Genomic DNA, 14,972 nt, shown 5'->3' on the forward strand with positions numbered 1-14,972 from the left:
CCACCTTTAAGAGGCTTCACATGGTTCACACGTTTTTCCTATCATTTCAGTTTCGTTAGTTAGCTGATGATTTGTCCAACTTTTAGGCTTGAACATGAACAAACGGCATTGCAATCAGTAAAAAAAAAATGTAACGATGTACTACGGCATTGAACACAACTAGTGCATGCAACAGCTTGTAGCCAACTTTCGCTGCGCCATCTGTCGGGGAGTAGTGAAGGATTTGCAGGCCCAAAATACGTTCGTCATGAACTCGTGTATAGCGTTGTACACGCTCAAATTGAAATACATGAGATAGGGTTAAATTTGAATAATTACAACTTACAGTCAATCCAGTGGGTAGTGTACACACTTAATCATCAGATTTGATTTCGGTAAATCAAATTAACGAATCCGGTCAGTAAAATACATTTTAGCTGAAATCTCGTAAAAATCTGACAGTTAAAACACAATGACAGAAGTGATTTACCGAAAATCAGTCATTCGCGTTAATTACCGATTCTGCAATTTGTTTTGCCGCGGTAACCGGTAAACGGATCACTTTACCGAGACTCAGAAAACTTCATCTGTCAAAGTTCAGACTGAAACAAAACACGTGTCGTCTGAGAAGAAAAAAGTAGTTGAAACAGTTGTAATACAATTATAATTTCCTGTAAGTAATTTTGCTTTTTACTAGTTTTTTATAACAATAATTTGTGGATATTATTGAAATGTATGCTTTTATCTACTTTCCAGGTGTGATGGATAAACATTGTATTAGAAAATAAAGAGCCTCACCACTTACGCGGAAGCCCACGATGGAACCAGTTTTCACCATTGTCGTGCCTTATTTTGGACGCGGACCGGATCTGCAACTTTTCTGCAGCAATAAATGTTATGTTGTGTTTAATTTAAATATTTACCCAATGTATTTACGGCTTGTTGAAAGTTAGTTGAACTTGGAAATAAAACTCATGTAATAGAAAAGAAAATGTTTTTCTTATTACTTTTACATTCATCACAAATTAAATAATAACGGATTCTCGGAAAAAAATGCCGAGAATTTCGGTAATGCAGTACCGACGTGCTCGGTAAATTTTGACAGCTGGACTAGTTATATATTTTGCAGGGGTAATCGGTACTGTGAACTTTTACCGAGCTCTCAGCTGTTGGGTTCTCGGCGATTTGTTTTGCCGACTTCGGCAAAATAAATTAAGTGTGTAAATATATATATAAGTGTGTAAAAATATATTTTGGACAAGCTGAGGACAACATTGAAAAAAATGTAGTTTAACTTCCTTAACAACCAATGTACACAGCTAATCGCGTTCGGTAATTTTTACCGAAATCTCAACTGCTGAGCGTTCGGTATAGCATTGGGAAAATCTGGCTGAGACATCGATTTTTGTGAATCGATTCGAATCGGATTAGCAGAATCGATTCACTGATTTAATCGAATACTTTGAATCGATGTTTCCACATCGATTCGATATTATAATATATTACAAAACTGTAAAATAATTCTTTTGCTGCATTATTTGACTAAATAAATTCAATATCAAAATATAACACTTCGCGACTCTGATTCGAAAATGAAACGTTAAAAAAGTGCATACTGAAAAAAAAAATGAAATTTAATACAGTACTTTTTCGATTATATCACGAATGAAAAAAAAAAATCGCGTGATATACTGGAGCGTGATAAAATTGAAACATATTTTTTGTGAGTGTTTTATTACTCAAAATGCACCTAAATACAAAAAAAGCAAATAAAAAACGAACGAAACTTCAAACCACGCAATGGAAATTGAGAATTTCAGGCAGCATTTTGAAAATTAAATTTAGCCAACCATCAATGAAGATCAAGAAGTCATCCCAGACTGTATTTATGCTGCATTGTAGAGCAGTGTGAAGATATTCCCTCAACGCCTAAACTAACAAGTGGATACGAAATGGAGCCATATGAAATGGAACGCATGAAGTCTGAAATGTCTCAATAGTTTCTTCGAGTGAGCAAGCAATGAGTAGCATTTTCAATCTTGAGTATTATTAAAGTTATGACATCCGTGCTATCGGTATTTGCATGATAGCAATTGATTATTAGAAGTATCAGTTTTGGCCATAATACAGATTGAAACCTTTCATATTGGTAGTTTTTATTGAATAATTTGTCATTTTTTTAGGAATGGTTTCCCTTAGATTAACTAAAACTGGTGCGCGAACCCTACTAAGGTGCAAAAGTAGCATACTTATGACAATTCATATGCCCTATCTAGTTTGAAATATGTATTTGGAAATATTTCTATCAATTATCATAGCGTGACAAAATCGAATAAAATACCGTGCTAGAATCGAGAGTGATATAATGGAGCGTGATTAAATAGAACCGTGACAAAATCGAAAAACCACTGTATTTTTGAATCGAAAGAAAAATCCCCAGAGCTCTGAGAAGTATTCAAATATTGCACTAAAAAAACCCGCAGACTACTGAGAGAAATTCCCCCAGATTATTTAAAGAGACTCCTCCAGAATTCTGAAAGGAGTTCCTCTAGAATTATTAGAGAAATTTCTTCAGAATGCTGAAAATGAATACACCAGAATCCTGAGCGGCATTAACTAGAAAAGAAAACAAGACTCTTCCGGTATCTTGGAAGGAAATCACTCTGAATTCTGTTAGGAATTTTCCTGGAATCCTGAGAGAGATTACTCCATATCTATGAGACGGATTGTCTAAGACATAGGTTCCCAAACTTTTAAGTGCGCGACCCCAGCAGACGTACTTTTCGCGACCCACCAGAAAAATTCCGTCATTTGTTGTCTGTTACAGTAAAATATTCTACTGTCCCTCGCGACCTCCTGGTTGAAGTCCGGCGACCCCCCTGGGGGGTCGCAACCCACAGTTTGGGAAACCATGGTCTAAGGGTCCCGAGAGGAATTCTTTCAGAATCCTGCGATAGATAGTCTCAGAATCCTAAGAGAAGCTTTCCCTTGGGATTCTCTCAAAATGTTTCAGATTCGTAAATAGGATTATCCTAGAATCCGAAGATGAATCCTTCCAAAATCTTGAGATTCCAAAAGCTTTTCTTGCACATTCTTGAGATAAATTCATCTAGAATTGGGAGAGAGATTCCCACAAAACAAAAAAGATTTTCGGAATTCTAAGATGAATCCCCCAAGAAACTTAAAAGATATGACTCAAAATCCTAAAAAGCGTAGCTTAGAACCCTAAGAAGGATTCCAGAATTCTGAGCAAGGTTGAAATACTGGGTGAGTTTGTAAAAGAAACCTGAGATATACTCCCACAGAATTCTGGAAGATAGGATTCCCCCAAACTTGAGAAGAATTCCTCCAGAATTCTTTCCCAAGTAACACAGAAAACATCTTTGGAAGGTGAATTTCATAGAGATGTTGTAGTATAGTATTATATCCGAATCTGTACACATCTTGAGTTATAATAATGTTCTAGCTATGTTCGTCAATAACAAGCTGCTAAAGAATCTGGTCAACCTCACAACAAGTTACAATAACGTATATTTATCGTTGATTGCACAAGATTTTTGTTACATCGTATGCTTCAATTAAAGACAGTAAAAAAAAACATCAGCAGCACATTGGTATAACCTTCAGGTTAAAATATGTTACATATTCGTTACTTTTCTGTATTGTACTTGTATTTATTGATCGAACGTTAACCAGTTTATAATTATTGGGTCAAGGAAAAAACGTTTATATACAAGTTTATCCGTTCGTTATCACTTCTCACTAACTTACATTCTTTGTGACACATATCTTTCACATGAAAATACAAGGCAGTTCAACTAAGGTAGCACCAAGCGCTAATTTTTAGGCTTTTTGATGCCAAGACTCGATATGCCGTTGTTCGTCCGACTATGAATTTGCTAAACAGATAAACTTATACAGGGGATGGCCAAAATGTTTGGTATAGGCAACTTTTTTTCTCCCACTAAAAAATTCAACATGCTATAACTTTTCATAGAGTGCATCAAAAAATCTCAAATTTTGAGAACAAGTTTGTCAACCTGTTATATGTGCATCATTGGTACAAATTTGGGCTCGATTGATTAATTTTTCGCGAAGTTAGAACCGTTCGGGTAAAACACTATTTTTTAGACAACTAATTTTTGAACTGTCATATCTCGGAAACCAGTGAACCGAATTGAATGAATGTTTTAACGTTTATCAACAATATATTGATAATTAATACGACGTTATAAAATGTAATATTTTCTCACGGCGAATTAAGTTATACCGGGTTGAAATTTTTACCCATATAGAGGAAAATAAGTCAAATTTACAATACCACACAAAAATTATTAAATGTGTTCTTTCCTTCAATCTTAATAGCCTCTAATATATCTGATTAGAGATAATTTGAGAACAGAAGTGGAAAATCTTTGGATATCAACACTAAAATTTATTGACATTGATATAAAAAAAATACATTTTTTTGAGAAAAATCCAAAAAGTATCAATCCATGATAACTTTTTTCAACGTTTAAAAAGTACCTATGTTTTAATAGTTTGTGAAGCATTTACACATTGTTAGTGTACGTTCAAATTTTCATTCAATTCGGTTCACTGGATTCCGAGATATGACAGTTCAAAAATGAGCTGTCCAAAAAATAGTGTTTTACCCAAACGGTTCTAACTTTGCGAAACATTAATCAATCAAGCCCAAATTTGTACCAAAGATGCACATATGCACATATAATAGGTTGACAAACAGTCAAAATTTCAGAATTTTTGATGCACTCTATGAAAAGTTATTGCATGTTGAACTTTTTTGTGAGAGAAAAAAAAGTTGCCTATCCCAAACATTTTGGCCATCCCCTGTAGGTACATGGAGCTTGGCAACAGTGGAAGTAACTTCAATCCAGAATGGCTCGGAAAAAGAATCAACCACTGAACTACACTTGAATGCCAAAGTTAATTACACCTAATCATCACTTAAGGGACTTACGTGGGACAAAATCTATCTTCAAAACACAGCTTTTAACTCACAAAAACAGTTAATTTAGATCGAATCCAAGAACTTCAGTCCACCTTTGTTATAGTTATATTAAGGTTCGAAACCAAAAACCGCATCTTTTTTGGCATGTTTGTATGCTAGTTGGAAAAGGATGCGTAAAATACGTTACACGCTATGTTCAAAGGGAAGTATTATGAAAAGTGAATGTACCTCAAAATTTATTCGCTAGAACCGTATTTTTGGACCTCTAGATTCAGAATATATGCGATTTAAAATAATCCATCTTGGGTTTTTTTTCCCATACATTTTTATTTGGGATGAAATTATCCTTAAAATGGCTTTTTTCGCCATTTGTATGGGAAAATAGGAAAAAAATAAAAAAAAAATCGAAAAAAATCGAAAAACCCAAGATGAAATATTTTAAACCGCACAGCTTCTGAAACTAGAGGTCCAAACCTACGATCCTATGGAATAACATTTGAGGTACATTCGATTTTCATAATACTTCCCTTTGGACATAGCGTGCGTTATTATGATGTTGTTTCTTCGTTCATCATAGTATTCGAGTTGTATTCGAAACACATGTTATTGAGAGGCACAAAATATGTATTTGAAACGTTTTTCAAATATTCTGAATCCTTCCCCCATCAGGCCGGTTAAACTACAGTGGCTGCACAAAAATTTCACACTAATATTTTTATGTCAATCTTCTTTTATGTACATTTACAAGTGTTTCACCCAATAATTATTGATCTGTTGACTGTATGAAAATGTATTAAATTTATATTTTTTTCTGATTGATAATAGAAACGAGTTCTAAGGAATAAAACTACACCATTAATGCATCCTAATTAAAAATAACATTCCAAAACTTCCTGACGGTACTATGTAAGGGGCCACCATGTTGCATGTCTGAAACTTTGCTGAAAAAGGTCCCTCAAACTAGAAAGATGATAAAAACCTACTTTCTTGTATTCCATCGGATGGAAAGCGAATAAATTAATGGAAAGTAGATGTGTTTATTTTATCATAAATTTTGAATGGCCGGGATTCTACCAGAATGCTTAGACGGATATCCCTAAAACTCCCTGGCGAATTCTTCCAGAATCCTGAGAGAAATTATCCTGCAGTATTGGAAGGCATCCTAAGAGGGGATCTTCCACATTTTTAAGAGAAATTCATCTAGAATCCTGAGAGGGATTCTCAAAAAAAATGTTCGGAATGCTGAAAAGGATGCGCTAGAACCCTGAAAGGGACTCTAAGAAGGATTCCTCCAGAAACCTGAGAAAGATTCACTTAGACTTCCTGGAGGGATTGCCCAAGAAACCCGAGATATACAGGTATACCTCGATTTCATGTACTTCGATTTCATGTACATTTTACCTCTATTTTATGTACATTTTTTAATGGTAAAATAGTTATTTATGCAACAAGTTGCAAAATGATGATTTATTCAGCACGAGTTGTACATTGAGTTGTACAGAGTTGGTCTCAAATCCTTCCTAACCAAGCTGAGTTATATGCTCAAATTTCAGGCAATGGATCACTAAAATAACTAAAACGGTTGAAATTATGTTTCATAACAAATCCGGTAAAACAAAAACAAAATAACAAAAAATAGAGTTGCCAAATTTTAATGAGCATAATGATGTAGAGTGAGGCAAAACATTATTGATATTTTTCCAGTACTTGTAAAGGAATAATATCAATAATGAAATCCCAATGCTTCGCTCACTTTGCCTTGGGTATAATTTTTCTAACAGGCGTCGGATCACTTCGCGGTCTTCGACAAAGTTGTTTGGCATATAGTTATCTACAAGGATACCAAAGGTTTTGATCACGGAACAATTACAGCGCCACCTAGCGGCGAAAATCGAAAATTTTAGATTTCTGCACACATTTAGCCAAGTTTTCCCATACAAACTTCAAGATCGTTGAGCGCCCCCTTAGACTTAACCGATTTCGCTCAAATTTTGAACCTAGCTTCTGGGAGTCGAAAACAAGTGATTCGGAAGTAAGACTTGTAATATTTCAAATTCTTGGTTTTTCCTAAGGGTGATGCTTTTGCAAATTCGCTGTTCAAAATTGCACTCAAAGGAGCGATTAAAAGGTCTGGCGTGCAGAGAGTACTGGCATTAACATCACACGGGTTGCACATGCTCATCGGCTTTGTCGACCATATTGATATTATCAAGATAAATAGGCCTCACAATTAACTCCACTGAAACGAAGTATATGATTGCGGGTAAAGACATAGACAAGCCTTTCCTTCGGTATGTTTCAGAATTCAGAAATGAGCAATAATCCAATTTTTAACTATCGTTTACTTTGTTTCTGATTGAAAATGGATTTATTTACCGATGCTTATTCTACCTTATACTACATCAAACTGGTCTGTCCATATATGCTATAAATTTTGCTTCAAATATCAATACAAAACTCATGTATGACCCACCCTTGACCCGTTCATGATTATTTCATAGTTAGTACACTAAATCATGGCACCGCTTGTGCACTCGTCGTCGTCACCCCTCCATACGTCCGGTCAAAGTACCCAGTATTCAGCCGTCCCTCCTCGTCCTCCTTCCAATGCTCCAGTACATCCAATATCTGCTCTCCACTGCTCAGCTTCTTCCTAGCGATCATCTTCTGCACAGCACTGAGCATCTCGGTCCACTTGATACCTGCTTCAACGTCCCGCAAGCCACCCACCAGCTGATCGACGTCCGGATCGGAAACGTGTCCTTCGAGCTCGGGGAAGGCTTCCTCCAGCAGGCTCAAAACCTTGATGACTTCTTGTTTGACGACCTGTCTTGCCGACTGTTGATTGCGAGATTCAGCCGACGAAGTATGTCCGGGGAGTACGGGTGTTTCCTTGTCGATGAAAGCCAATGCGGGAGTTGGTCCATGCACCTTGAGCAGATCGAATCTGGTTGGTCCGTTAGCTGAAATCGAAATAGTTAGAACATGTTGCGGGAGTATTGATCTCTCCAGCTGTCTATGACTCACCGTTGTTGTGGCTATTCAATGGTACTTCAAACGGAACCTCTCGAGCTTCCTCCTCCAATCCCTCAGTTGCATCTTCAGTTTCTTCTGAAAATATGATAACGAGTTATTCAATTTATTCATCTGTCGCTGAAATGTGTTTTCCTTACGCCTGTGTTCCGGAGTTTTGAGCAGCATTTCTTCTAGTTTGTTCAAGAAACTGGGCCCTGACTCTGAAAAATTGAATGAAATCATTAAGATTTGTTGTTCTACTGGCCTTAGCTAAGAAACACCCTACCTTTGTTTTCAACCTTCTCCTGCTGCGTATTCTTCGTCAGCCACAACGGAGCTGAAAGAGTTGCAGCTAATCCCGAGCTTGGTTTCTCGGCTTCGGATTCTGGAGCGGTGCTGCCCTGATTCGATTTTTCAACATTGACCTTCTCAATTGTTACCGGTTGCCCTAACAGCACAGCTGGTTCATCGACGTTGATCGTCTTGTACCCTGGCAGGAGATGAGTCTCCCCAAGTAGAGAACCTAGCCTAGAGCCTATCCACGAGGCCTTTGGTTCCTCCGTTGTTGTGGTGGGTGGCCTTCGAGTGGTGGACATCGAAGGATACGCAGTGCTTGGGAGGTACACTGACTCGTCTTGGCTCTTTTCCAGGTGAGGTTCGAAGGCGACATTCTGCTGTAAATATTGCTCCAAAGCGATCAATTCAGACAACTGCTCCAACAATTCCTGGTCAAATTCCTGATTTCTGGCCTGCGGGGTTACTGGAGGTTCTGGGAGGGATTCAATCAGTGGCACATCGACATCTAGCGTCTCCAGATCCAGCAGCCGGCTCTCCAATGCTTCGTCCAAATCTTCGAGGATATCCGTATCGAATGCTTGCTTCACCGTGGCCTTGATTCCTTTGACCATCTCCTTCTTGATCTGGGCTTCGGTCAATTCGTTCGCTTGGTTTCGGAGGTAGCGTAGCTCTACGCAGAGCTCTTTGTGATGGTCGCAGCATCCATGGTGATAGTGACGGTCGCGATCATGATGGTCGTGATAGTAATCATCTAAATCCAGTGCATTCAATGCCTTCTGGATTGCCACCAACAGTTGAGCGTTGTCATTGACTAAATGATGATGTTCCGGGTAACAATGATCCAGGTCGGCAACTTTTTCGTAGCCTTTCACATGACACACCACTTCCACTAGCAGATGCTCTAGGGGTTGTTTGGTCAACTTTTGCACCAATTTGTCCAGCGAGGTCATCTTCTTGTACTTTTTCGGAGGAGAACGGCATAGTTCAATCTCCCGAATGAGACGGTACACTTGTAGGAGCTTCTGGCCTTCATCGTATGATGGGCACTGTTTTGGATCGGATTTGGGAGAATACGGTTTTTGGGTTACTGGTACTTCGTAAGCACTAGGGTAATTGTAGTAGTAGCTGCCGTAGTAGATTGGCATGGGAGTTTCGGGATAAGGTTTGTAGTACTCTGGGTAGTTGTAAGTACTGGGGTAATAGTAGTGATAAGTGTTGTAGTAAGTGGGCGGGTAGTCAAGGGTCCCGTATGGTAGCGGTTGCCATTGGTAGTCGTAGGGTTGCTCTTGGTAGCTGTAGAACTCCGCTGAAATATAGAAAAACAATAAGGATACAGCATTATTTCATCATATTTATTGCACTTCTTGGTTCAATTGTGGTATGACTACGACTATCATAGGAAATAGACCTCCCACTAGTCAACTATTTCCAATTTTATTAGTTGGTAGATTACACTGTACTATCAAAAGCTTGAAGGTATCAGGCCATTCGGTCGAAGGCCATTAGGCTGAATGGTTATTTGGAATTCATTGAGGAATTCTTTCAGGAATTCCTCCTCGATTTCTCACAAGAATACTGCCGGGAATTTCTTCTCCTGGAAGAATTCCAGGAGCACTTTCTGGAAGAATTCATGTAGTAATTTGTGAAGATTTTCCTGGAGAAATTCTTAAAGGAATTCCTGGAGGATTTGCTTGAATTTTCCTTGAGGATTTTTTGTTTTTTTTTTTTTCTGGAGGAGTTTCCTGGATTTCCTGCAGTATTTCCAGAAAGAATTCATGGAGTAATTTTTGGACAAAATCCTAAAATAAGTTCCTTCAGGATTCATGCGAGGAATTCCTAAAGTATTTCCGGGACAATTCCTGAAGGATTTCCTAGAATAATTCATGGAGGAATACGAGGAGGAATTCCTGGAGGAATTTCTGGAGAAATTCATTTTGTATTTCCTACAGCTATTGCTGTAGGAATTCGTGCAATTATTTTTGGAGGAATTCCTGGAATATTACTTGTAGGAAATCCTGGAGTATATGCAGAAGGAATCCCTGGAGGAATTCCTTGAAGAATTCCTGAAGGAATCCCTGGAGGAATTCCTGAAGGAATCCCTGAAGGAATTCCTCAAGGAATGACTGATGGAATTCCTGGAAGAATTTCAGGAGAAATCCGTGTGAGGAATTCCTGGAAGAATTCCTGTTGGAATTGCTGGAGGGATTCCAGAGGAGTTGTGAAAGCATCCCTAGAAGAATTCGTAGATGAATTAGCAGTTATTCCTGGAGAAAGTTCAGGAGGAATTAATGGAGTAATCCCAGGAAGAATTCCTGGAAGAATCCCTTGAGGAATTCCTGACGACATCCCTAGATTAGTTGTTGAAGGAAATCCAGGATGAATTCCTGAAGGAACTCTGGAATAATTCCAAAAGGAATAACTGAATGAATTCCTAAATGAGTTTATGGAGGAATCCATGGAGGAATTCTTGAAGAAATCTCTGGGGGAATTCCTTGAGGAATCGCTGGAGGAATCCCTGGAAAAATTCGTGGAGTAATTTCTGAGAAACCTCCTGGGGGAATCCCAGGAAAAAACATATGTAGGAACTCTTGGGAAAATTACCTGAAGGAGTTTTCAGGGAACTCCTGGAGAAATTCTTGGGCACTCCCGAGGAATCGTCGGGAAACTCCCGTGGAATCCTCGCAGAACTCACGAAGAAATTCCCGAGGAATGATAGATTTCTCGGGAAGTTCTGGTGGCATATCCTAGTAACTCGTACAGGTATTCTCGGAGAACATCAAGATGAATTTCTGAGGGACTCCTGGTGGAATTACCGCGGAAAGTCTGGAAGAATTCTCTGGTAATTTTCGACTCTTCAAAATACCCTAAAGATCATTTGTATGTCAGTGGATGCACAAATAAGACGAAGAGATACTCAAAATATCATAAGATGCAACAGAAATAATCGCGAAAAAAATTACATCGATAAAGTAAAGAGATACAAGAGTAGAGCTTGTAGAACTTGAAGGTCTTAATTCCAGAATAGTTTGGATGTCATAGATCACCAAGTAAATATCGCTAAGTTATCCGAATTGCACTCTGAGGATCTAAGAAAGAGTAGTGTAGATTGTATTCCGTGAGCATCCGCTACAATAAAAATATCCTAGGATTTACAGATATTGCGACCTATACTTAAAAATACATGGAGTCCATTGGGGGTCCAGAGGATGGACGGACACCCAAATATCAACACATAGAGATACTCGTAATATTATGAGGTGCAACAGACATAATCGGGAAAAAAATATGCCGATAAAGTGAAGAGTAACAAGAGTAGAGCCTGTAGACCTTGGAGGTCCTAAATCCAGAATAGTTTGGAAAGCCTGGAATATCCCATGAATGTCCCAAAAGCATTATAGTTATGCACTGAGGCTCCATCGGTAAACTCAGTGGGTGTTTACGAGTTAGAATGTATTCCTTCTCAAGTACTTCTCTAGAATATTCTCCACGAATACCTTCAGGGACACCGCCAGAAATTCATTTAGGGATTCTGAATTCTTACAATATTACATCATATATTCAAGGATTGTTTAAGCTATTTTTTTTAAGAAATTCCACTACATAATTCTCAATTGATTCAACTCGAAACATATCCTGGGGTTTCTACAGAAGTTATACCAGGCATTCCTCGAGGAATTACTTAAGGTTTATTCATGTCTAAGATCTCTTGAATGAATCTTCAGAGATTCTCCCAGATTCTTTTGTGATGCTCTGGGATTTTTTTGCCAAAAATACTCGTAACAAATCCTGCAGAAATTTCTTCAATGGTTCTCAAAAGAATTCCTTCAGGTTTTTTTTTGTTTCTGCACGATTTCCTTCAGAAATTTCACCAGGTACTTCAGGATTTTTTTGTATGAAATATATGAGAAATTCTTCTCAGAATTCCTTCAAAAGTAACTCCAGAAGTATTTTTAAGGATTGTTTAAGGAAATCTTCCAGTGTTTTTAAGTTTTTTTTCAAGAATTTCTGCAGGGCATTCTGAAGATATTTTTAAAGATATTTTTCAAAAATTCTCTACGAATTTCTCCTGGAATCCCTCCAGAAATTTCTCAAGATGTTTTTTTCTTGAAATCATTTCCAGTTTCTTTAAGAGGAAGGAAAATTTTTAGAATTTTTATTCAAAAATCTCACCAGGAGACTTTCGAGAACTTCTTTGGAGAATCTCCGAAGGCATTGCCAGAAATTTCAAAGGGATTCCTTCAGACAATACTCCTTGAATTTGTTAAAAAAAATTCTTCTGGGATTATTTCAATAATTATTCCAGCTATTTTTTGTACAATTACTTGAAGAGCTTCTGCAGAAATCCGTGAATGAATGTCAGAAACAGAAGAATTTCTAGAGGAATGCCTAGGATTGCCTGAAGAAATCCCGTACAAATTCTTAAAGGAATCTCAGGAGGCATGTTTTAAGAATTTTCTGGAGAAATACCCGGGAATGCCTTTGTGAAATTCTTAGAAAAGATTTTTTTTAAATTTTTGTTACGGAATTGACCTCTTTCCATGGAGAACTTTCGAGAACTTCTTTGGAGAATCTCCGTAGGCATTGCCAGAAGTTTCAAAAGGATTCCTTCAGACAATACTCCTTGAATTTGTTAAAAAAAATCTTCTGGGATTATTTCAATAATTATTCCAGCTATTTTTGTACAATTACTGGAAGAACTTCTGCAAAAATCCGTGGAGGAATATCAGAAACAATTCCTGCAAGAATCTCTTAAGGAATCCCAGTAAGAAGATCCCTGGAATTATTGTACGAACCCTTGGAAGAATTTCCTAAGTAATCTCTGTAGTTTTTTTGAGATTTTTTTGGAGGAATTTCAGAAAATTCCATGAAACAACTTGTGGAGAAACCCCCTGCTGAAATTCTTTAAGAAATCCCAAAAAATCTGAAGAAGTCTTGGAGATATTATGGAAGGAATCTCTGCAGCAATTTCTGAAAAAAAAAATCTCCAGTAGAATCTCTGTAGAAGACTCTGGAAGCGGTCTTGAATGAATCTCTAGAGTAATGCCTAGAATTGTCTGAAGAAATCCCGTACAATTTTTTTAAATGAATCCCAGGAGGGATGTTTTAAAAATTTTCTGGAGAAATACCCAGGAAAAAGCTCTTCGGGAATGCCTGGGTGAAATTCTTAGAAAAAAATATTGAGAAATTTTAGTTACGAAATTGAGCTCTTTCCATGGATCTACGCATTTGTTTTTTTTTTTCTTCAGAAACTTAGCCAGGTAGTTCAGGGTTTTTTGTATAAAATATATCAGAAATTCTTCTCAAAATTCCCTCATAAGTAACTCCAGAAGTATTACTAAGGATTCTTTAAGAAAATCCTCCAGGGATTCCTCAAAAATTTATTGAGGGGCTTTTGTTTCAAATTTCTTCAGAAACTTCTGCAGGCATTTTTGAAGAAATTCATTTAAAAATTCTCCACGAATTTCTACAGGAGTCCCTCCAGAAATTTCTCAAACAATTTTTAGTTTGTATTACTTCCAGTTTCTCCAGAAAAAAAAGTCCTTCAGAGAAGATTTCAGGATTTTGTTTTCAGGAATCCCTTCCAGGAAACTTTCAAGAACTTTTTCTAGGAATCCCCAAGGGCATTACCGGGAGTTTTTAAGGGATTAATGATTTTGTTTAGAAATTTCTTCTGGGAATATTTCGATAATTGTTCCAGTTATATTTGGGCAATTTCTGGAAGAACTTCTGTAGAAATCCCTGGAGAAATACCTGAAATAATTCCTGCAGGAATCTATGGAGCGATTTTGGTTTCTTGGAGAAATTCTTGAACAAATTTATGGAGCAATCTCGTAAGGAATTTCTGGAAATTTCTCCAGGGAAAGGAATCCCTGAAAAAAAAATCTGCAGGAAACTTTGAAAGAACTCCTGGAGGTTTCTGTGCAAGAATTTCAAAAAAAAACATGGGAAAACTTGTGGGGGAATTTAGAACTTTCGATATTCTGAAGGAATCGCTGAGAACATTTCTGAAATGATCCGTGGATGACTTTCTGAAATAGAATTCATGGAGAAATTGCTGAGGAAACAAACCCATGGAAGCATTCCTGGAGGTTCCTCTAAAGGACTCCATGGAGCAATTTCAGAAGGAATCCAAAGAAGGTTTTATAGTGGAATTCTTAGAATAAATTTCTTCGGTAATTTCTAGAAAACTTTGGAAAAAAAATCTAAAGGAATTCCTATAGGATTTCTCAGAAAAATCTCCGAGGCATTCCTGGCAGAATTTCGTAAAAAATCCATGGAAGATTTTCTGAGGATTCACTAGAGTATTTCTACGGAACATTACATTCTGATATCCAACAATGGAAATGACTTAAAGAAGTCAATTTTTTGTCAGAAACATCCTATTTTTCACCGACATTGCCAATTCACCAGTAAAACTTTAACGAAGATTTTTTAATCTTTTAACGTACCACCATTAATCATAATTTAAATTCGCACAATTTGTTGTTATTACAAAAGTATCACTAAGCTATCAAAAATAGTCCAAAACTCACCTGGTGGTTGATTAATCACGTATCCAATGCTGCACTTTATCGTCAACGACAGCAGTATCCACAACCCTAGTACGGCCATGGTAACCGTACCGACGACGTTGACAGGAAAAACCACAATCCGAAACTAATCCAACTCCGACGATAAACAATCTGCTACATACGCAGACAGGATCTAC

The 14,972-nt window shown here is 37.4% G+C and overlaps 1 protein-coding gene across 2 annotated transcripts; it reads right to left on the reverse strand.

The window, feature by feature from the left end:
- Nucleotides 1-7,298: 7,298 nt before the first annotated feature.
- On the reverse strand, nt 7,299-14,972 carry LOC115254619 (uncharacterized). 2 transcript variants are annotated; one of them, XM_062860215.1, is made up of 5 exons: nt 14,797-14,972; nt 8,253-9,569; nt 8,125-8,187; nt 8,004-8,062; nt 7,299-7,963 (listed from the first exon to the last, which is right to left on the reverse strand). In XM_062860215.1, the coding sequence occupies exons 1-5, from the start codon at nt 14,873-14,875 to the stop codon at nt 7,466-7,468; spliced, it is 2,016 nt and encodes a 671-aa protein (XP_062716199.1). In that variant the 5' UTR covers nt 14,876-14,972; the 3' UTR covers nt 7,299-7,465. The 2 variants fall into 2 exon arrangements, with proteins under 2 accessions (XP_062716199.1, XP_062716198.1); XM_062860214.1 differs by having other exon boundaries at nt 7,299-7,914; nt 7,979-8,062.

The sequence above is a fragment of the Aedes albopictus genome, chromosome 3, assembly GCF_035046485.1.
Source record: "Aedes albopictus strain Foshan chromosome 3, AalbF5, whole genome shotgun sequence".
Lineage (NCBI taxonomy): Eukaryota > Metazoa > Arthropoda > Insecta > Diptera > Culicidae > Aedes > Aedes albopictus.